We start from the raw sequence: 23,282 nt of genomic DNA, 5'->3' as shown, positions 1-23,282 counted from the left end.
GAATCTACAATCTCCCATCTCATACACGTGTTCCTGTTAGTGGCCAAGAGGTCCTTGCTGGCCCGATGGCTGGTTCCAGAGATGCCCTCTGTATCTCAGGTCCTTCAGCAGGTGAAACGATACCTGTTATTAGATCGGATTGACGCGGAACCCCAACGGGAAACAAAAACCAAACCGTTCTTTAGAAAATGGAGGACATTTATTGTATCTTTCCTGGAACCGGAGGAAATATATGAGGTGGTTCGTCCATTCCGTAATACGAGATGGTATCTTCAAGCGGACCTGGGGGGCTCCCTTGGTGCTTTACGTCTCCCTGATTAGGGTTCGGTGGACCCGAAATTTAGGATCTTGGGCCTCACTTCGCAGGATGGGGGTGGGGGGTGGGAGAGGGGATAGGGGGAGGAGGGGTGGGGTAAGAGGGGGTTTGGGGGAGGGGGGGGGTGGTTTTTGTGTGTTGGGACAGAAAAACAAAAATTTGTCTGGACAAATTCCTGTTTGTTGAATCTGCTTTTTATATGCTGATTGGTGTATTTGTCATGGATGAATAAAAATAAGTTTGAAAAAAAAAAAAATGGATATGTGAGTATCAGGACTAGACAATACAACAGGGTGGCCTTTTCTGATCCTGATCATGAGGTGACTAGGTATGTCTTACCTATGGACGAGAAGGTGCCAGGATGTATACTATGGAAAACAAGCAAGCCGGTGTAATGTTCTGGGCAATGTGCAAACCTGGATGTGACATGTAACACCTACCTAAAGGAGAAGTCCAGCAAGAGAGGGGGGGACACATAAAGTATATTTCGCTGGGGTTTTCTGGATGAAAGAGAAAGATCATCGGGGAGACAACACCCACGCCGATGAGATGTTCGGCACCTGCACAACACAGTGAACAAGAGTTTTCTCTTGCTGCTCAGGTCCCATTTAAAGTTACCAGGATCAAAGCTGAAGTTACACATTACCACCGCTACACAATGAACGGAGATCCACTCTCTTCACTGTGATCAGTGACTTATGAGCTATATACAGCACAGCTTGTTAGTCCATTTTGCCTGGAAAATCCCTTTAAAATGTCACTGTTTTCATTTTTTTCACAGAAATCAATAGTACAAGCGATTTTAAGAAACTTTGTAATTGGGTTAATTAGCTGAAAAATGAACCCATTAGATGAAAAAAGCTCTCCCCCCTGTCTTCATGGTTTTCTATGGAGAGGGGAGGGGTGGAGCACCAAAACAGGGCAACAAAAGTTAATTTACAGCTACATTACCGGCTATCTCCTTTGAAGTCAGCACTGACCTCTGAATACCGGCTTTCACACAGCTCCCGCTGTGTAATCCTTTGTTCTCTGCTGGCGACTAATCTCCCTCCTCCCTATAGATTTGACAGGGCTCGTCTGATGTAAAGTCGAGCCCTGTCTAATCGAGATTTCCTGATAATGAGCAGTGGATATGGGGGGGGGGATCTGGGGAAAGGCTCTTTGAATGCAGATAATGGCATATTGGCCTAATGAACCCAATTACAAAGTTTCTTAAAATTGCCTGGACTATTGATTACTGAAAGTGACACTTTAAATATTACCCCTTAAAAATTAAGTACACCTCTTTATGTGCTATGTTTTTCTAATCCTGGACAATCTTATTAAGCGTTATACTTGTATTACCCCAAACTTACAAAGCTCATATTTATTCCCATCTTTGATAATAAGGAGGCTCCTCATCAGGATTTTGTAACATTTTATTTAGGTCACCTTTTATTTTGGGTATCTGCGGTATAAATATGCACACACATTTCACATAAAAAACTGTACATGTTTTATAAAATATAAAATGTATACAACAGCCCAAGAGTAGAAAACGTTATGTACAGACATGACATGGGGGAGAGTTAGAAGCTATATATACACCACATGATGTACACAGCCTTTCCATACCCTCTCTGGATCTCCAATCATCATCTAGTTGATGTGATCTGATTCAGAATGACATACATAGCATCAGAGGGACTTGTGAGCTGCAGCAAAGAATGTAAAAGTAAAAAAGGTGCAACATTAGCAGTATATAGTATGGTGCATTGGGGACTATACCAAAGTAACAAAAGGACTTTAACTGTGTCTGTCAAAATGTCTTTTCTGTTGTATACCTAACTTCCTTAACCTAACACTTGTTATACCAACTACCTGTACTGCCATAGAGGGGCATAAGTGGTGTACGGCAGCATGTTTCCCAGGGAACCAAAGATTAAACCTGATGAAATCTATTGTGTGGCTGGATGAGTGGGTTTTGTATGCAGAAGGCCTTACTTTTTTACTTAAATGTATATAAACTCATTTAAACGGTGCACAGGGTTGGGATTACACTACGGAATCCGGGCAGATAAGTTCCGGCGGATTCTGCCACTCGCTCACAGCGGCACACGTATCCGCCTGTGCCAAAGACACCATTCTATGGCCGGGCAGATTCCGCCGTCCGCCAGAAGAATTGACGTAATTTCTTTCGGCGGACGACGGAATTTGCTGGAACTTATCCGCGCGGATTCCATAGTGTGAACCCATATTATGATAGAAAAAAAATTGTACTTACCTAATGCCATACGCTGCCTGCTCAGCTAAACATTAGTCGCAATAGTGACCTGCCTCAGCCAGTGACTGGCATTTCCTATGTGTCAGAACAGAGAGCGGACGCACAGGCCAGCACCATCAGAATGGCATTGGTGGCAAGTGGGTGCATGTTTATTCTACCTAGATAGTATAAAGGGGTTATACAGAATTAGAAAAAGCACAGCTACTTTTTTTTTTTACAAAACAGCACCACCCTTCTCCCCAGGTTGTGTGGTAGTACAATTCAGCTTCATTTACTACAATGGAACTGAGCTACAAAACCAACACCCAAACTGAGGAGAGGAGAACTGCTGTTTCTGGAAGAAGGTAGCCATGTTTTTCTAAGACCAGATAACACATTAAAATGTTGAAATAATCATTCAGAAATCGCATATAAAGGGAATATGTCAGCTATAATTCATGCTCCAAACTGCTGACACTGTTAGATGCTGTTAGGTCATGGAGACACATGGTACCTTTCATATATTCAGCTGTACTTCCAAGTATGTAGACAGATGCTTTTATGGTAAAAAGAGTCAGAGGCTTTTCCGATCTCCTGATCTACTCCAGGCTGCAATGTCTCCTCTAGTCTTTTTCCTTACTGATGGACACCTGAAAGCGGAGTCCCAAGCATGGCCAGGTAGGAGGGGGGGCAAGGAGATGTTACAGCGTGCTGCACTTCAGGAGCTCGGCAACGCCTCTTTGACTCTTTATTTCAGAATATATTCTATATCCTGTAAGAACAGACAGATATATGAAAGGTGCCATGTGTCTCCTGACCCAACCAGCTATCTCGCAGTGTCAGCAGTTTGGAACGTAAAATTGGAGCGGACAGATTTCCTTCAAGAGAACATCCAGGATCTCCATACTATGAGGAGCTGTCCATACTTTGTAACGATGAGCATGCTCTGCCTGCAAAGTTGCATTTGCAGTTAAAGCAGACACTATTGTAAGGGTCTGATCTTTCAGCAACAGAATATTTCATAAGTAGTAAGTCCCTGAATTTTCTATGATGGAGATGCTGATGTTCAGGAAGGACCTCGCTATTCACTTAAATCTTGTGAATGGGATCATGTACAACAAGGAGGCTTTACAGGTTTAGGCTATGTTCACACAACGTATCAGACCGGCCATTCCGTGACCCCAGCCGGGTCACGGAACGGGCGGTCTGTGCCCGCGCATCAGCGCGCGCCCGCATCAGAGCTTCCCACAGCGCACAGTGAAGCGAGCGGCTGGAGCCGCTCGCTTCACTGTGTGAACTGACTGGTCTTTCTGCGGCCGGAATTCACTGAATTCTGGCCGCAGAAAACTGACATGTCATTTGCGGCCCCGTATGGGATCCCGGTCTTAGCGTATACGATGTGTGTACTCTCCGGCCAGGATCCCATATCAGATAAGGTTATGTTGCGCTCCGCAAAAAGTACTTTTACGTAGTGTGAACATAGCCTTAGTCAAATTCCATATGTATACAGATATAACTCCCTAGAGAATATGAAGGAAGGAATACCTCCCTTTATAGAGTCTTACTACAGCTCTATTAGAAATGATGACATGTGTATGAGGCCTTATGGCGTCTTTCTGTCAAAGCAGACAATCTGTCCATAGAAGAAACAATGATGTAGTGTTTTGCTCTACTTTCTTAGCGCTAAATAGTGCAGAATAAAATAATCCCAACCACATCCCGGCAGAGATACAGGCCCCCATCTTCCATTCCATTTAGCGTTCTTCTCCAAGGAATTGTAGACGCCCGCTCACATATTTCTGGTTTGTAGAGTAGAGTACCCTCTTTGTCACAGGATATACATGAGAGGAGCCCTGCTCTGTACTCTGTTCCTTGTGTTATAAGAGGCTGCACAGCAGCCATTGCTGGAGAGTGTAAGGGCTGCCACAGTACCTGTAGTCTCCAGCCTTATTTATATTCTGAAGAGTCCGAGCTCTGGTATTTACCCGTGTGATTGTCTCTTGTAATCCCTTTTATCAGATTTATGCCTGTTTGTACAGTTTTTATATTATGTCCATTGCTGTTATTTATTGCTTAAAACCCATAGGAAGAAATGCTACATTATCAGTGCCCTGCTAGCCATGGTGAGGCATGGTCAGCCATGTCAGTCCACTAGTGCACATAGTGTCACACCGCCAGGGAGGCAGGGGCAATTTTCTTCATGACTTTGTTTAATGCGGCAATCTTCTCTTCCAGGAGGTAGTTCTTCTTCTCTGCGCTCTTCTGCCGCTGTTCTGTCACTTGCAGAGCCTTCATCAGCTGAGCGTTCTCCACGTACAGATCTTTTAGAAGCAGATCCGATTTAGCGTTCTTCTCCAGCTGTTGAGAGATACAAATGAACATGAAAGAAGGTTTATACTTTATAATCACTCCATTTATAGAGAATGATTCTATAGCCAGTGTATGGTAGAATCCAAGAAAGATATCCACGTACAAACTGATGCATTTGTGTGCATCCGTTTTGATCCGTTTTTCCATTGACTTCCATTGTAAAAAAAAACAGATCAAAACGGATCCTTTTTTTTTGACAGACACAAAAACGTAGCTGACATTACTTTTGTGTCCGTTAAGAAAAAACGGATCTGTTTTGATCTGTTTTTTTTTACAATGGAAAAACGGATGCACACAAATGCATCCACTTTTTGCAAAACACGGATGAAAAAAACGGATTGCAAAAATGCAGTGTGAACCCAGCCTTAGGAGGAATGGTTCTAACAGTGGATGGCTGAATGAAACCACATTGGAATAATCAGGACTAGTAAAACTTATGTAAATGTGACCAGTACTACTGTTCTTTCAATTGTACACTATAGTTGTGAAGGCGACTGCTGGATAGTGTGTGTGTGTGTGGTGTGTGTGGTGTGTGTGTGTGGTGTGTGTGTGTGGTGTGTGTGTGTGTGTGTGGTGTGTGTGTGTGGTGTGTGTGGTGTGTGTGTGTGGTGTGTGTGGTGTGTGTGTGTGGTGTGTGTGTGTGGTGTGTGGTGTGTGTGTGTGTGGTGTGTGTGTGGTGTGTGTGTGGTGTGTGTGTGTGTGTGTGTGTGTGTGTGTGTGTGTGTGTGTGTGTACCACCACCAGCACTATGGGCCCTATAATATGGGTCATTTATCGGCCAAACATGATTATTTTGCCCTGTTTAAAAGGCCCAGCCATCAGCTGACAAGCATGCAAAGCCGACTGCATTATTTTAGCAGGATAAAAAAAAAACATTGTTCATTGACCACACATCTTCTCAAGTAATAAAGGATGTGCAGTCAATGAATCATAGGAGGAAAGGGCCGCATGAACAATCCAGCTATTGTTTGTGTAGCCCTTCTTGCACTGTAGTAAAGGCATTTTCGAGGAGTAACCTAAAAGGACCCTGAAACTACACTCACCTGCTCATTCAGTTGATCAACTTTTTCTTGTAACATTACGCGCACATTTTTCAGATTCATTTCCACATCTTGCATTCGTTCTTCCATTCTACGCAAGAGCTTTTCATGTTCCTCCTGCATGAACACAACACATGGGACTGTGTAAGTGACTACTGGGTGTCTCTGTTCTGGATGTGCCCTTGTAAAAGTGCATGTAAGGTAAGAGATGGAATTTTGAGCTGGAAACGTCATCCATTTTTGAAAACTAGAACAGGGGTTTTTTTTTTTTCAGAAAATAAGACGGGGCTTATATTATTATGAATTCATTAGGACATTTTTATATCATGGCAAGATACCTGTTGCATGGCCAGCTGGCGATTGGTCTGCTCAGCGTGAAACCTCATCCGCTCCTGCAGCTGCTGGACTTTCTGCTGTTCTTCTAAGAGCCGGTTCTGTAATTCAGCCAGCTGCTCCTTGGGCGCAGCGCTGCACAGCTTCTCCTTCAGTTGTTGGACCTCTCGCATATGCTGAGACTGCACAAGAGTCAGCTTGCTGTTGGTATCTAATAGCTGTAGTGTGAAAATCCAATAAGATAGTAAAGTGGAGTGTTACATGGAAAGCTGCATTATACAATTATTACAAATTACAACGATCATAACCCAAGAACATATAGAGCCTAGGTTGCTTATTGCAGTTTCCTCTATTGGTCATTTGTCACATTTATTATTATAGAGCAGGTGCTTTGGAGCAGGTAGACAGCACTAAGTGTTTTTTATATGCAGATCATTGTTTTGTCAAGACCACTCACAAAATTATTTTTTTTCACCTGAAAATGGATTTTAAGTAAATTTAAAGGAATATCTCAATATGTACATAAAATTGAAGAATTTAAGTGTAGAAATGAAAGTCCTAAGAAGTAAAGCATCTCAATGTTTGCTTGGTAAGGGCCTAGCACCCTGCACCCCCACTAATCGGCTGTTCAAGCCATAGCAGCTATGTTAGAGCTGCAGCTTATTTAATGTATATCAGCTTCAGGCTGGTTTTTACTCCATATTTTTCATAGTGGTTGTATAGTTCCGTTCACTTGAAAAGGACAATGCTGCAACACATTGCACGACCACTATGCGACCTGTGACTAAATATCCATCAAAGACACCTCAACCCAACACCATTCACTAACAGTGTGTGCAACATTGCAGTACAGCCTTAACCTCCTACTGTAACTAAATAAATGTGAAAGAGGTAAGGAGAACAGGTGTATGTCAAATGTCACATATTGATCTAAAGTCTGGGGAATCGGCCACGTTGAATATGCAATTTTGATCTACCAGCAGCATAAAAAGGATGTCCTAGAGCTGGAGAGGGTACAAAGGCGGGCAACTAAACTAATAAGGGGAATGGAGCATCTTAGTTATGAGGAAAGACTGAAATAATTAAATTTTAGTCTGGAGAAGAGACGTTTAAGGGGAGATATGATTAATTTATTTAAATATATAAATGGCCCCTACAAGAAATATGGGGAAAAGATGTTCCAGGTAAAACCCCCTCAAAGGACAAGGGGGCACTGCCTCCGCCTGGAGAAAAAAAGGTTCAATCTCCGGAGCCGACAAGTCTTCTTTACTATGAGAACTGTGAATCTGTGGAACAGTCTACCACAGGATCTGGTCACAGCAACAACAGTAGAGGGCTTCAAAACAGGGCTAGACAAGTTCTTAGACCAAAATAATATAAATGCATGTGTTTAGAACTTATCATCCCTCCCCCTTCCCTGTATCCATCCCCTCCTTGGTTGAACTTGATGGACATGTGTCTTTTTTCAACCGTATTAGCTATGTAACTATGTTATATAGGAAGAAGAATTAAGGAGACCGATATATACATTGTGGGAAAACATTCAGTATAAGTTTTATTCACTAAAGTCTCTGTAACTTTTGGGAATAAGATTCCAGTGGGCAATGCTATCTCTGAATGCATGTTGAAATAATGCTTGGGACCGCCCACCAGACTCCTAACGATAGAAATGGCTGGAATGTCAATTAAAAAAAGGTACAAGTTGTACTAAGTCTTTTCTTACTAAAATGTATATCTATTTAAACAGCTTCTTTATAGAATGATGCCAATAGATTAAACAATATGCTCATAATGAAGGGTTCCCTTTAAAGATCAGAACATTGACATTTCCAGCTGAACCATGCCGGTGACTTGCTCTTCCAATTAGTCTATTCAGCACACGACAGATTCCATAGCCAATCTCTCCGTATAATTTGATTAACTGGACATTATTGTGCCAAGTGTTATTTTTTTTATGTAAAATAATAAATCTTTCTATGCACAGATACTGAAGAACATAGTAATGTCATTAGGGATTATTCCTAATCGCATGTATAGGTCTGATAGGGGGATGTGTGCAGACAGTGTCATCATTCTAAGGGTTATAACACACCCAGATTGTTGGAGCATATTGGAATACTGGTGGCTAAAGCCTAAAAGGTTTTTATAAAAGAAACATTTGTACTGGCATTTTCTGCAGCGATAATGTGACCATGTCACTCTGTGCCAGGCCATTGAAGTGAACAGGTCTCTGGAGATCCCTTCTTCTCTAGCTACACTACCCAAAGTCCACCACCTCCAAGAGATGCTGCTGAGACATGCCGACCACCCAACCAATGATGTAGGTGAGTGGTGGTCATTACCACTGACTGGTAATGAGAGTGGGAACTGATGTGATCACCAATGAAACCACAGGTTCAACGCATCTAAAAGACAGAATTTGAAAGACTGCGTATTCCCCTTATAACACATAGAAGAGGTGAAGTGGGTTTCGCATTAGAAAAACATGGCCACTTTTTTCCAGAGACAACACTACTCTTGTCTCCACATCAGATGTGGATTGCAATTAAGATCCATTTCCTTCAGTGGAACGGAGCGTCAAAATCCCACCCAAACTGGAGACAAGAGTGGTGCTGTCTGTGGAAGAAAGTGGCTATGTTTTTCTAAAACTGGATAACCCCTTTAAATACATCAAGCAGAATAGAATCTCACTGGCTGAATGTGGTAATTCATTTACTTCCCGATCTAGGCAGATTCAGTTATAAGTTGTTTTCAATGACAGGTACTCTACCATATATTAAGCTACATGTTTTATAGAAAGTTACAGGAATTTATTGCATTCTCACCCTCATCTACAACCCCAAAGCCCGCCGGGTTCCATGCTATGTGGGTAACTCTTGCAGGCATCCCTTATGGCAGGGTGTCACACCATTGTAGCCCATCCCTCCTTCTGCCCTTTCTTCCATTTTTATGAAGCTTTATTCATTAGTCCAGTACCTCATCATGGGAATCATCCAGCTCCGATCTCAGCTCATCATGGCGTCTCTTCCACATGTGGCACTCCCCTTGGGCTTGTTTTAGTTCACACTTAAGCTCTTCTATTTGACTCACCTGAAAGAGTCATACAAAATATTTAATACAAACTAGATCTGGAAGGCACCATGGTAATGTAATATATAGGCGTGCTATTAATGGCTTTATCAAGAAGAGCGCATGTAACTGTATAAGCATCCAGTATCACCTGCTCAGTGGTTTCTTTAAGTAGTTTGGAAACAGTCTGGCACTGATCCTCCAAAGATTCCTTTACTTGCTTTAATGATGAGATTTCATCTTGAAGGGTCACCATAACCAAAAGCTGGAAATTGATCAGATATTTTTTTAAATATATTTTACAGATATAGTCAAACAGTGATATAGAAAATATTACATCAACTCAATCAACATAGACAAATAATGCACATTAATCATGGTTAAGCACTTCCTCTTCTCTCCATCTCACTGCTTACAATTAGAGATGAGCGAACCAGCTGAGGTTTGGGTTCGTATGAACCTGAACTCTCGGCTTCTGATTCCCGCTGTCTGCCTGCTCCGTGAAGAGGGTGGATACAGCCTGAGGACCGCCTAGAAAACTGGGATACAGCCTATGGCTATGGCTCTATCCCAGTTTTCCAGGCAGTCCTCAAGGTTGTATCCACCCTCTCCACGAAGCGGGCAGACAGCGGGAATGCGACGCAGAGAGTTGAGGTTCATACGGACCCAAACCTCAGCCGGTTCGCTGATGCCTTCTTACAATGGGCTCAGTTGTAGGTGTATGGAGTCTTAAACAACAAGATTGTGAGGGTAGTGAGCCAAGATGAGGAGCGTACAGCTGTGCACTTCTCCCTGCTCTATCTAGAAATTGTCAGGAGTCTGAACCTGACCCTGACCAATAAAAGTTTTTGACATGTCTACATTATACTTGTTCTCCAAAACAGCAGGTCTTCAGGACTCTCAGTCTAACTGAGCAACTGTAGAGGGAGCATAAAAAAAGGCCAATCCATAGAGGCTGCAATGCAGAACTTACAGGACTGAAGAGATCTGCTGCCAATGTATGGATACCACAGGACACCTTCAGAGGTCTTGAGGAATCCATGCCTGGACAGCTCAAAGCTATTGGCAGCATGAGGCTCTGTATAGATTTGCACAATGGTTGTGGCAGGAGGTTGCAAGAATTTACTTAAAGTATATAAGGTAACAAAGGAGAGATGTTCTGTACTAGAAATATGCAAAGCGTTATGAAAAATTCCTCATATCTTTTATGCTGCTGGTTTTGTAGGAACAAAAATACAGTATGCACCAAGGACCAGGCACATTTCTGGTTTTGGGCTCTTGCTTTTTCCTCTTCGTATTTAAAAAGCCATAGCACTTGCATTTTTTCACCTACAGACCCACGGGCCCTTACTTTTTTGTGACATCAGTTGTATTTTGCAAAGACAGAACAAATTTTTCCATAAAATATGCTGTGAAACTGGAAACTGGTGTTTTTCATTCTCCTTATGGTAAAAGTGACATCTATGTTCCTCATATCAGTACAATTACAACAATACAACAATTATTTCACTCACAAGCAACAGAGAAACAATCAGTCGGCACAATCTTCTCATCAGTATCAAGCAAGTTTTAGGCTATGTTCACACTACGTAAAACCACGGCCATTGTTGCCGATAGCAACAACGGACGTAGATTTTGTGCAGCGGAACACAGCCTATTAAACAATGGGATCCCGGCCGGAGCATACACACACCGTATACGCTCCGGCTGGGATCTGTGCGGCCCCGCAAATAAAAGACCTGTCAGTTCACACAGTGAGGCGCGCGGCTTCGGCCGCTCGCTTCACTGTGTGCTATGGTAAGCTCTGATGCGGGCGCATGCTGATGCCCCCGCATCAGAGCTCTGCGGCCAAAAAGATCACGCGGCCAGTACTTAAGTACCGGCCGAGATCACCCGGCCAGAGACCGGCCGTTCCGTGACCCGGCCGGGGTCACGGAACGGCCGGTCTCATACGAAGTGTGAACATAGCCTTAGGCTGGGTTCACACTACGAATATTTCAGTCAGTATTGTGGTGCTCATATTGCAAGCAAAACCAGGAGTGGATTAAAAACACAGAAAGGATCTGTTCACACAATGGTGAAATTGAGTGGATGGCCGCCATATAACAGTAAATAACTGCCATTATTTCAATATAACAGCCGTTGTTCTAAAATAACAGCAAATATTTGCCATTAAATGGCGGCCATCCACTCAATTTCACCATTGTGTGATCAGAGCCTTTCTGTGTTTTTAATCCACTCCTGGTTTTGGTTGCAATATGAGGACCACAATATTGACTTAAATATACGTAGTGTGAACCCAGCCTTAATGTGTATGAGCCTTATCTGTGCAGCCAGTAACAGGGAGCATTGAGTATGTTATCTGATGTAGCTAAATAAATTGTGGTGCTCAGCATTAGGAATACAGTCTTTTCAGATAATCGCACAAGCCATTTGGAAAAAACAAAAAAAAATGTAGAAGTAGCACTCACCAAAATTAATATCTTGCGATCTTTATTGTAATATCTTCCAGGAATATTGCACTGGGGCAGGAAGAGACAGATAGGACGCTGGCCAGAGGAAGCGGGAAGTTTCAACCGTGAAACAGTCTGTAGCCATGTGCACAGCATCCTGTCTCTCCCTGCCCCAGTGCAAGATTCCTGGAAGATGTTACAGTAAAGATCGCAAGATGTATATGTATGTATGTATGTATGTATATATATATATATATATATATATATATATATACACTCACCGGCCACTTTATTAGGTACACCTGTCCAACTGCACGTTACCACTTAATTTCTAATCAGCCAATCACATGGCGGCATTTAGGCATATAGACATGGTCAAGACAATCTCCTGCAGTTCAAACCGAGCATCAGTATGGGGAAGAAAGGTGATTTGAGTGCCTTTGAACGTGGCATGGTTGTTGGTGCCAGAAGGGCTGGTCTGAGTATTTCAGAAACTGCTGATCTACTGGGATTTTCACGCACAACCATCTCTAGGGTTTACAGAGAATGGTCCAAAAAAGAAAAAACATCCAGTGAGCGGCAGTTCTGTGGGCGGAAATGCCTTGTTGATGCCAGAGGTCAGAGAAGAATGGGCAGACTGGTTCGAGCTGATAGAAAGGCAACAGTGACTCAAATAGCCAACCGTTACAACCAAGGTAGGCAGAAGAGCATCTCTGAACGCACAGTACCTCCAACTTTGAGGCAGATGGGCTACAGCAGCAGAAGACCACACCGGGTGCCACTCCTTTCAGCTAAGAACAGGAAACTGAGGCTACAATTTGCACAAGCTCATCGAAATTGGACAGTAGAAGATTGGAAAAACGTTGCCTGGTCTGATAAGTCTCGATTTCTGCTGCGACATTCGGATGGTAGGGTCAGAATTTGGCGTCAACAACATGAAAGCATGGATCCATCCTGCCTTGTATCAACGGTTCAGGCTGGTGGTGGTGGTGTCATGGTGTGGGGAATATTTTCTTGGCACTCTTTGGGCCCCTTGGTACCAATTGAGCATCGTTGCAACGCCACAGCCTACCTGAGTATTGTTGCTGACCATGTCCATCCCTTTATGACCACAATGTACCCAACATCTGATGGCTACTGAAAGGATAATGCGCCATTTCATAAAGCTAGAATCATCTCAGACTGGTTTCTTGAACATGACAATGAGTTCACTGTACTCAAATGGCCTCCACAGTCACCAGATCTCAATCCAATAGAGCATTTTTGGGATGTGGTGGAACGGGAGATTCGCATCATAGATGTGCAGCCGACAAATCTGCGGCAACTGTGTGATGCCATCATGTCAATATGGACCAAAATCTCTGAGGAAGCTTCCAGCACCTTGTTGTATCTATGCCACCAAGAATTGAGGCAGTTCTGAAGGCAAAAGGGGGTCCAACCCGTTACTAGCATGGTGTACCTAATAAAGCGGCCGGTGAGTGTATGTATATATATATATATATATATATATATATATATATATATATATATATTCTACACTTGCACTTTGCATATTAGGGATTTGGAGGCTGAGATAGGCTATTATGTTATAGGTTTGATTGATTATATATGGACTTTGCTTATTAAGGGAATCTCTTCAGTGGGAAATATGTTCGTCTGCAATTAAGCTCCATTCACTTTAATTGAGCGGATCTGCAAAACCTGCACCCAAACTGGTGACAAGAGCAGTGCTGTCTCTGCAAAAAGTGGCCATGTTTTTCTAACGCTGGATAACCCCTTCAAAGCGACTGTACCCACAATCTGCCCCCCCCCCCTCCCCCAAACCGCTTGTACCGTCAGATAGCTGCTTTTAATCCAAGATCTGTCCTGGGGTCCGTTTGGCAGGTAATGCAGTTATTGTCCATGAGTTCACACAGGTGATGAATAGGAGAAATCCTGCCCAGGGGCATTCCTAATGATGAGGAGGGTGGGGAGGAGGGGCGGTGCAAGGTTTGGGCACACACACTCTAGGCCACGCCAATTTGACACAGGGATGCAAGTTAAAAAGTTGTTTTATAGGACAATAACTGCATCACCTACCAAATGGATCCCAGGACAGATCTTGGATTAAAAGCAGCTATCTGAAGGTACAATCGGTTTGGGGGGGTTCAGATTGTGGATACAATTGTGGAGTCGCTTTAATGCTATTACTAGCTTACAAATCTGAAATTCAGTTTAGCTATGAGGACTGGTAATAAAAAAACACACTAACCTGCTTGTTTGTTTCATCCAGCCCATTTAGAAGATCTTGTTTTTCTAGCTTGTGCTTGAAAATCAGATTTTCGATCTATTTTTGTGGGGAAAAAAATATAGCTCTTACATTCAATATGCATCTTAAAGGGAACCCGTCACGCAGGAGACCAAGGCAGACTGAGGAAGGATAGTTTGTTACCTTCTATGCACTTTGCAGTTTAATCCTGTGTCTAATAAGGCCATTTAGAGCACTGGGGGCGGGGCTCCACTAATAATCATTAGAAGGGACGGGCCAGCCAGGTGTGGATGAGTCCTCTGGGGATGGTAACTCCACCCCCGGTGCTCCAAACTACCTTACCAAATGTGGGATTTAACTGCAAAGTGCATGGTAACTGCGCTGAAGATGAAGGTAAGAGACTTACCTTCATCCTCAGCGTCTTGGCTTCTTTGACAGGCTTTTTTGACAGTAGGAGGTGGTGTTTTTGCAGTCATCCAGTCCATGTCTGCACTTTCCTATTTCCATTTTGGGAAATTAGAGGGCACCATTTCACTTTTCAGCTAGAGCAACAAAATGACTGGAAATGGGCACTAAATAATGTGAGATGAGCAGCAATTTTTTCAATTTACTTTATTTTTTTGCCTGTTTTCTATATGAAATACATTGTTATAAAATTGGCCACTAGGTGTCTCTCTTACTGGAAAACTACGGTCAAGGTTTCATCACTAAGAGCTCGTGCACACTACAGAATCGTTGCCAAAATTCCATGCATTGTCACGTGTCAATTCTTTGAACGGAGAGGCACGCAAGCCCTCCCATTCAAACAGATAGCAGGCAGGATTCGGCGCCGAGTCCATTCGCAGGGGTTTAACACAGGATTTCGATGCCAAATTTGGTAGTGTGAATGGACCCTAAGGCCATTTGGTAAAAGCTAAAAAAGAGACCAAATGCAGGTAGTGATGTCTGTTGCCCCTCTGCTCTGCACAGATTGGCCCCGTGAAGATGACTGCTGATTGGCTGGTGTCCGTACACACTGATCAAAGGCAAATATTATTTATAATATGGGGCCCACCGTGAAATGCAGAAGCATGAGCAGCATAATGGGCCACTAAATGGACCGTAGGAGCTGCGCTATTAAAGGAGAAGACCGGCAAATTATAAAAACCTACAGCAGGCAGGGGGGAAATTTATTATAAGTGCTAACTTAACTCTCCCCTTGTCCGTGGTGAGTGGCAGGACCGGCCTCAGGACTCCCATCATGCTCCAGAGCTGACCCGTCACGACCTGGCTGATGGACTGCCCCCCTCCCCCCCGAGTCGTGACATCATCACAATCAGGGGAAAATGCCTTCCGGTAAGGGTCCCATGGTCAGTCCTGCCATTCATTGCAGTCTCAGGGAGAGGTAAGTTAGCACAGTACTTGTAATCAATTTCCCCCCTGCCCCTGCCAGCTGCCGGATTTTATAATCCGCTGGACTTCTCCTTTAAATCAAAACTAACAGCGTATCTAAGGCAGGCATTAAGTATATAATTGCTGGGGGGGGTCATAACAGGTACCCTTTAAGTCTCCTACCTGGCTTTTAGATATTTGCAGGTCATGTTCCAGTCTCTCTCGGACCTGTTGCCAGTTCTCTTCCTGCTGGAGCTTCTCTCTCTCTACAGAGCTCAGCTGGTCCCGCAGCTTCTCTATAGTTCCTGTAAGCTCTTCCTTCTGCTGGGTCATTTCTCTCAGCCTGCCATCCATCTGCTGGAGAGCCTTCTGGTGAGCGTCATTCTGCGCCTTTACACTGGATACTGTACAATTCAGCTGTAATAATTCATTTTGGGTATTGTCAGTCTAGAAAGAATAAAAACACAAATCAAGTTGAATAGATAGGGCAGTATAAATGTGACATTATAAGACTGTTATTATAAAGAATGGAAAGTTCCTTTTGTCAGACATGTTCTTTTCCAGGTTACAGGATGTTCAAGGCATAAGTGGTACACAGGTCACAGAAGGTAAAATAGTCTGGGCTTCTGTGGAGGTGACCTGTCTGCAATATCAGACTCGGCCCATAAAGACGTCCTTATTCTTTGCTTCCCAGGTCCCCCTCCAGGCTCTGCTTTCTGGTCCCCCGATATAGTTATGTGACTGCTACAGCCAACAAGTGGGTGCAATGGTGACACACTACAGCAAGTGACTGGCTGCAGCAGTTACACATCCATATCAAAAGGGACCAGGTAAGGCTGGGTTCACACTGCATTTTTGCAGTGCGTTTTTTTTTCATCCGTTTTATGCAAAACAACAGTGCATTTGTGTGCATTTATTTTGATCCGTTTTTCCATTGGCTTCCTTTTTTAAAAAAAATGAACAAAACACATTGGCTTTCTTAGTGTACACAAAAAAATAGTCAACCATGTTTTTGTGTACGTTAACAAAAAGGACGCGTTTTGGTCCATTTTTTGATTTATTTTTTTTATAATGGAAGTCAATGGAAAAACAGATCAAAATAAATGCACTTTTTTTTCTTTTTTTTTTGTGTGCATAAAACGGACAGCAAAAACGCAATATGAACACAACCTAAATGAGCCAGATACTTTAGGAGGACGCGAAGCATCCAAACAGAAGTGTTTGTAAGGTGTGTATGAATTATTTTATTATTTTACATGATTCTAAGCTTCTCTGAGAAAAGTTCAAAAAAACAGGCAACTAACTTAACTAACAGGGTGTTTAAAGGGGAAACTATCAGCAGGTTAGAAGAATCTAACCTGCTGATATATTCCAACTGAACACAGGGCTCTGAAGATAAAGGTAAGCTTTTTGCCTTCATCCTCAGCGCCATTTTCATGCTATTAGGACTTTATTCTTTATGCTAATTAGATGTTTTGGTGCACTGGGGGCAGGACTACCCTAGAGCACCAATCCGACCCTTTAAATGAATATCAGGAGAGCCAGGAGGCCGGATCGGTGCACTAGAGGCAGTAGTCCCTCCCCCCAGCACACCAAAACACCTTAATAGCATAAACATTTAACTCCTTGTTAAACGGCGCTGACATTTTTTTTCTTCCTAAATGTTGATTTACTCAAAGTCAAATATCAAACAACAGGCAACAAACAATATCAAATAAAAAATACACCGTACGTACCTCCCGTTGGGATATCTGCAGCTCCTGCTCAAGCTTTCCCTTTTCTCTCTGCCATTCAGACTGGCTATGATGGCTTTCTCTCTCCAGGTCCCCAAGCTTTGCCTGTAGTTGTTCTATGAGCGCGGCCGACTCATGCTTTTCATCCGTGAGCTCCCTCAGTCTGGCGTTGAGTTCTTGGATGGTCTCATAAGTCACCTCTCTCTGACAGCTCAGGTCGGACACAGTGCTTGTCAACTGGAGGCTCTGAGTATTCAGCTGGCACAGCTCATCCCAGTACTTTTCATTCTAAATAAAAAGTCACTCAAAATCACACACCGCACCATATTGTGTCTTGTCATTTCTCGAGTCATTCTTATAACATGGTTCTTATAACATCCCTTTATTCCCAGATATGTGGATCTTACTTTCTTCTAACATCTTTACATGGTCCAGCCCTCCTGTCCCAGAATGGGGCGATGTGATGGTAAGAACAGAGACCCCTATAGCTTCCCCACCTGTACTATAGCTGCACCCCTGGTTGTAGTGTAACCCCATACCCCATTACCTCCTGCTTTGATATCTGCAGTTCATGTTCCAAGCGTTCTCTTTCTTTTTGCCATGATAGTTCTTGTTGAAGTTTTTCCTCCTCCAGGGCATTAATGGCTTCTTGCAGCTTAACCAGAGCAGAGTTTGCTTCTTCCTTTTGTGCCGTGATCTCTTGCAGCTTGATGTTCATTTTATGGATTGCCTCCTGGTGCTGTGTATTTATCCGGGACAGCTCATCCTGGTATTCCTGGTTCTGGAAGAGGAAAGTTTCCATAGTGAAGTATATCCATTACAGTTGGTGTTACACCGGGATGTGGATTATCCATAAACCTGCCCCCATCCTCCCCTCATCCCAATAATATGACTGTGCTAAAACTGGGGCTCCATCTGGTTTTTATATACAGACATTCCATGTGTAATTACGCGTGTCTACGCAGCCCTGTATATGGATGGATGGCATACACTAAAGACTAGGTGGAACATCCAGAGAGACTGCTGTATAGATTTTTTACAGTGTCCCAGTCGCTCCAAAGAACAGAAAAAACACGTCACAGGTACTTGATCACTTGGCGTCTTGGTGTTTAGCACCTCATTTCCTGGTCTTTTCCATCTTGCTACAGGAGATGAGCTTCATAGACTAATGCTGGGTTTACTCGGAGCGATAATTCGCCCAATCGTACGATTAACGATTTCTAAGTAACGATTTTTCTTTTATAACGATCAGCGTTTAGATGGAACGATATATCGTACAGAAAATTCGTTTTCCGATCGTTTTGCGATCGCTTAAGCCTATCTCGCACATAGGTAAAATCAGTGAACGACTGTTTACACGGAACGATTGGCGAATTTTTTGCGAGCGACGAATGATGATTTAAGACCATGTCAAAAGATCAAAATGAACGATTTCTCGCTCGTCGTGCGATCGCTCGCTGCGTTTACACGTACGATCGTGCAAATTCGCACGATAATCGTTCCGTGTAAACCCAGCATAATAGTGTGTTTACACAGGCAGATTTATCTGACAGATTTTTGAAGTCAAAGCCAGGAATGGATTGGAAAAGAGGAGAAATCTCAGTCTTTCCTTTATGACCTTTTCCCTGTTTATAGTCTGTTCCTGGCTTTGGCTTCAAAAATCTGTCAGATAAATCTGCCTGTGTAAACGCACCAATACACGGGACAATTATTGTACGGAAAATCGTTATTTCATTCGTATTCAAACGATAATCGTCCTGTGTAATTGCAGGTAACGATTGAAAAATTGTTAATTTATCGTTGATTGTTGAGTTGGATCTGACCCTAAAATCATAGTTAATCGTTCGCTGTAATTCCACATTCATTCACTAATCGTTCAGTGTAATTGCACATTGTTCAATCTTTTGCTGGAGTAAATGATCATAGTAATCGATTGTAACTAACGACTATCGTTCTGTGTAATATGGCAAACGATTTCAGGCTAACGATAAGCAATCTATTTTGCGATCATTTATCGTTAATCGTAAAAATCGCTTTGTCTAATAGAACCCCAAGATTGTAGCGAGCGGTGGGGTAAAACGCTTAGCTTCACACTTTTTCCATATGTCTCTGTGACATGGGAAGTTGTTTTTTTTTTCTCTTTTTTAATGACAGGGACACGTTATATGGGTTACATAGTTACATAGTTAATACGGTTGAAAAAAGACACACGTCCATCAAGTTCAACCAAGGAGGGGATGTCTGGGTAAAATTAAAAAGAAAATGCTGGGCGGACAGCTCTATGGGGTCTTGATGTCACATGTTCATATTACTTATGCCCAATGTGGTACAAATAATTAGGTTTGTATATTACTTTGTAATATATACTTTTTTTTTTTTACATACAAGTTCACTAACACATGTTTGTGTTGTTTGTAAGCCCTGCAGTTCCCGAACCCCTGCCATGATCTGGTACTGTATAGAGCAGGGCCCCATTCTTCTGTATATCCTTGTATACAGTATACAAGGAGAATCTGCCTGATATGATGGTTTTAGTCCGGCAGCCTCTGTACAGTAAGCAGTGATTGCTATCACCAGTCACTATGCTGGAAGCAGAGCCATATATTATATTGAAAGCAAAAATTTTTGCCCCTGGAGTACCCCTTTTAAAGGGTTATTTCTACCTGAAATATTTATGACAAATCCACCTCTGGGACTCTACCTAAGGGAAAACAGATGAGACAGAAGTATCTTGGCGCTATGCTTTCTTTAACCCCCATAGACTGAAATGGCAAAAACGTGAAAATTATAATAAATATCTAAAAACATTATTTTAAAACAATTCTATAAATTCAACAACTTGATATTATTAATATCAATATAGAATACATATAAGGCATGTTCAAAGAGGAATAAAATGCTACAGATCTGCTGCAGGTTATGACTTGAATCCAGAACAATGGATAAATCTGCTGCATTTCAGTCCTGTGTGAACATACTCATATACAAAGAAACGGGAAGGATAAAAGGAGAGAGAAATAGAGATGAATGTTATCAAACTGAAAACCATTAGAAATTTCTCACCAGCTTGTTTAGGTCTTCCAGTTTCCCATGGGCTTCATCGGTTTCTTTATTGAAATCCTCAATCTGGATTCTGTAGAATAGAAAACAAATATGGAAATTATCACTTTATGTGACCTATTCTGAGGTCATGCTGTTTCTGGTCAGTCCTTGTGTTAAAGAGAAACTATCAGCAGGTTACACTAATCTCGTGTATAAGGTAAATCAGGTGGAATTCTGCTACAGTATCCCGCCTGTCTCAGTGTGCCATAGCCTATCTATGGGGGAGCGAGCGCTCCTCTGCTGTCCCCGCTCTCCGCTCAAAGAAGTGACATATCACATGTAATTGTGTCTCTAGTAAGGCGGCGTTTACACTGAATGATTATCGTTCGAATTTTATCATTTGAGTGATAATCTGCTCATGTTAACACAGGGAACGATCAAGCGACGAGCGAGAAATCGTTCATTGCGATCTTTCAACATGTTCTCAAATAGTTGTTGGTCGTTGGCTAAAAATTCGCAGATCGCTTTCTGTAATCAGTCTTTCAAAGATTCACTCTGTGTGTGAGATGGGCTTAAGCGATCTTAAAAACGATCGCAATAAAGTTTTTTGTAACAAATTTTTTAACGATTTATTTGTCTAAATGCTGATTGTTATAAAAACCAAACCGTTGCTTCAAAATAGTTAAAGTGTCACTGTCGTGAATTTTTTTTTTTGCAGAAATCAATAGTCCAGGCGATTTTAAGAAACTTTGTAATTGGGTTTATTATCCGAAAAATGCATTTTTATCATGAAAAAGCAGTTTGAAGCTCTCCCCCCTGTCTTCATTGTTCTCCTATGGAGAGAGCTAAAGAAAAGACCAAAACAGGACAACAAAGAGTTAATCTACAAATCCCTCACCCGTTATCTCTTCTGACCATCACCAGTGACCTGTCTGAGCTCAGATTACAGCTGTCACCCAGCTCCGTGCCTGTAATCCTCTGTTATCTGCTTTCTGCTGCCGGCTAACTCCCTCCTTCCTCCTCCCCCTCCCCTCTCCCTAGAACAGACAGGGTACGTCTCCTGCAACAAGTCACAATTTTCAAATTTTTCAGAGTGGATGAAAAAGAGGAAGGAGGGGGGGACCTGGGAAAAGGCTTTTTACATGCAGATAATGGCAGATTTGGCTAATAAACCCAATTACAAAGTTTCTTAAAATCGCCTGGACTATTGATTTCTGCAAAAAAAAAAAATATGACAGTGACTCTTTAAACGATCAATTGGGCGAATTATCGCTTCGCGTGAACGGACCAGAAGGCTGTTAGGAGCACTGGGGCTAGGCTAGTGTCCCCAGAACACCGATAATTGGCCCACTCCACCGATAATCATTAGAAGGGACAGGCTGGCGTCCTGAGGGGGGGGGGGGCAGTGCTCCAAAAGGCCTAACTGGAGACAATTACATAATACATATAATGCAGCCCCCTATGATATTTCACCTAATACTACTGTAGTACACAGAAGGAAACTATAGCGTAAAAAAAAGACACGCTCATATGTTGTCTCTTCAATATTGTGACTGTTCTCTGCATAATAACCAATTAGTTTAAAATGCCTGTGAATAAAAAAAAATCACTAGTGAAGCTGATGTATACTACACCATCACATTTATACTGTGGAGAGCTCTTATGTGCACTTTAGATCACTACCTGTACTTCTTATTCAGGTCGTCCAGATTTAGGATTTCTTGCTGGAGTCGCTCTACTTTACTCCTGAGGAAGATGTTATCATCGGACAATCTGTCAAGCTCCAACCTATATAAGAGGGAAGAAAGAAAGACCAACAATAACCCTAACATCAAGTAATGAAAACAAAGGATTTCTTACTTTATAAAATAAAGAAGGCATAAATAGTATGTATTAACAGATGCTTGATGGGAATTGTAGTTTTGCAACAACTGGAGGGCCGACGGTTCCCGATCCCTGGCTTAGGCCATGTTCAGACCTTGTAAGAGATCGGACGTTCCGTGACCTGACTGGGCCCCGGAACGGCCGGTCTCAGAAAAGATCATACCGGCCGGTTCTGCAGTTGATCTTTAGCGCCGCTGAATTCTGATGCGGGCGCATCCGTGCGCGTCCGCATCAGAACTCCCCGCTGCATGCTATGGAGTGTGTGGCCGGAGCCGCTCGCTCCACAGTGTGCACTGACAGGGTTTTCTGCGTCTGCTATTTAATGAATAGCGGCCGCAGAAAACGGACATGTCAGTTTCTCATGGTGCCGCTAGGGAACCTGGCCGGAGTGTATACTATGTGCATACATTGCGGCCAGGTTTCCATAGGCGGCAACATCATGTATATTTTTGTATTAATCTTGGCCGTTGTTGCCGATCTGCTTCAAAATCCACACAGATTGCAGATTCAGATTTCCACACGGATATTTAGTCTGTTTAATTTACCATGTATACAAGCCATTACAAGTTCTACTCTATGTAACGTGAAGGGCCGTCCAGGCAAAACATGTACTATGGTTATGTCTAGTGCAGACATAAGGAGTTGCTATTTTCATGATTGTTGCCTTTTCTCTGGTAGTCCTTGAATCACCTTCCAAACCCAGTTTTACCCCAGATCGGTACTTTAAGGGTGGGTTCACATGTACCGTATGTGCAGTGGATTTCACTCTGCGAGTTTGCAGCAAAATCCGCTGCGGATAGGAACCAGTGTCTTTTTCAATGAGAATACATACTCGCAGTGGGATGGACATCCCACTGCGAGTATGTATGCGACAGCCCCTTTAACCCCCCCGCCAGCTGGACCATACGTTCCCTGCTCCACCGCAGCCACTGATTGGCTGAGCGGGACGTCCAGATGCAGCGACCTCCCAAGCAAGCCGGAGCAGCTATGCAGTATGCTTTGGGGCATGGGGTTAAGGGGGCTGTCACATACAAGTGGCGCTTAGGGCCCTATTCCACCGAACGATTATCTTTCAGATTATCGTTAAATCGTTCGAATCTAAACGATAATCGTTTGGTTGAAATGCAGTTAACGATTAACGACCGAACGAGAAATTGTTGATCGCTTTATAAGACCTGGAC

At 42.8% G+C, this 23,282-nt stretch overlaps 1 protein-coding gene across 4 annotated transcripts in view; it reads right to left on the bottom strand.

The window, feature by feature from the left end:
- Window positions 1-1,732: 1,732 nt before the first annotated feature.
- Window positions 1,733-23,282, bottom strand: part of NINL (ninein like) — an 80,120-nt gene continuing 58,570 nt past the window's right edge. For all 4 annotated transcript variants that reach the window (XM_069954397.1, XM_069954401.1, XM_069954398.1 and 1 more), the window contains 11 exons: window positions 21,901-22,005; window positions 20,239-20,308; window positions 17,723-17,956; window positions 17,179-17,463; window positions 15,626-15,889; window positions 14,075-14,149; window positions 9,522-9,635; window positions 9,278-9,391; window positions 6,307-6,519; window positions 5,972-6,085; window positions 1,733-4,916 (listed from right to left, as the gene is read on the bottom strand). In XM_069954397.1, the coding sequence (XP_069810498.1) occupies window positions 4,725-4,916; window positions 5,972-6,085; window positions 6,307-6,519; window positions 9,278-9,391; window positions 9,522-9,635; window positions 14,075-14,149; window positions 15,626-15,889; window positions 17,179-17,463; window positions 17,723-17,956; window positions 20,239-20,308; window positions 21,901-22,005 (1,780 nt within the window). In that variant the 3' untranslated portion in view covers window positions 1,733-4,724. The remainder of the gene's footprint in view (window positions 4,917-5,971; window positions 6,086-6,306; window positions 6,520-9,277; window positions 9,392-9,521; window positions 9,636-14,074; window positions 14,150-15,625; window positions 15,890-17,178; window positions 17,464-17,722; window positions 17,957-20,238; window positions 20,309-21,900; window positions 22,006-23,282) is intronic.

This window comes from Dendropsophus ebraccatus, chromosome 15, assembly GCF_027789765.1.
Source record: "Dendropsophus ebraccatus isolate aDenEbr1 chromosome 15, aDenEbr1.pat, whole genome shotgun sequence".
Taxonomy (NCBI): domain Eukaryota; kingdom Metazoa; phylum Chordata; class Amphibia; order Anura; family Hylidae; genus Dendropsophus; species Dendropsophus ebraccatus.
The sequence above is the reverse complement of the archived record's forward strand: the minus strand, read 5'-3'. Positions and strand labels throughout refer to the sequence as shown.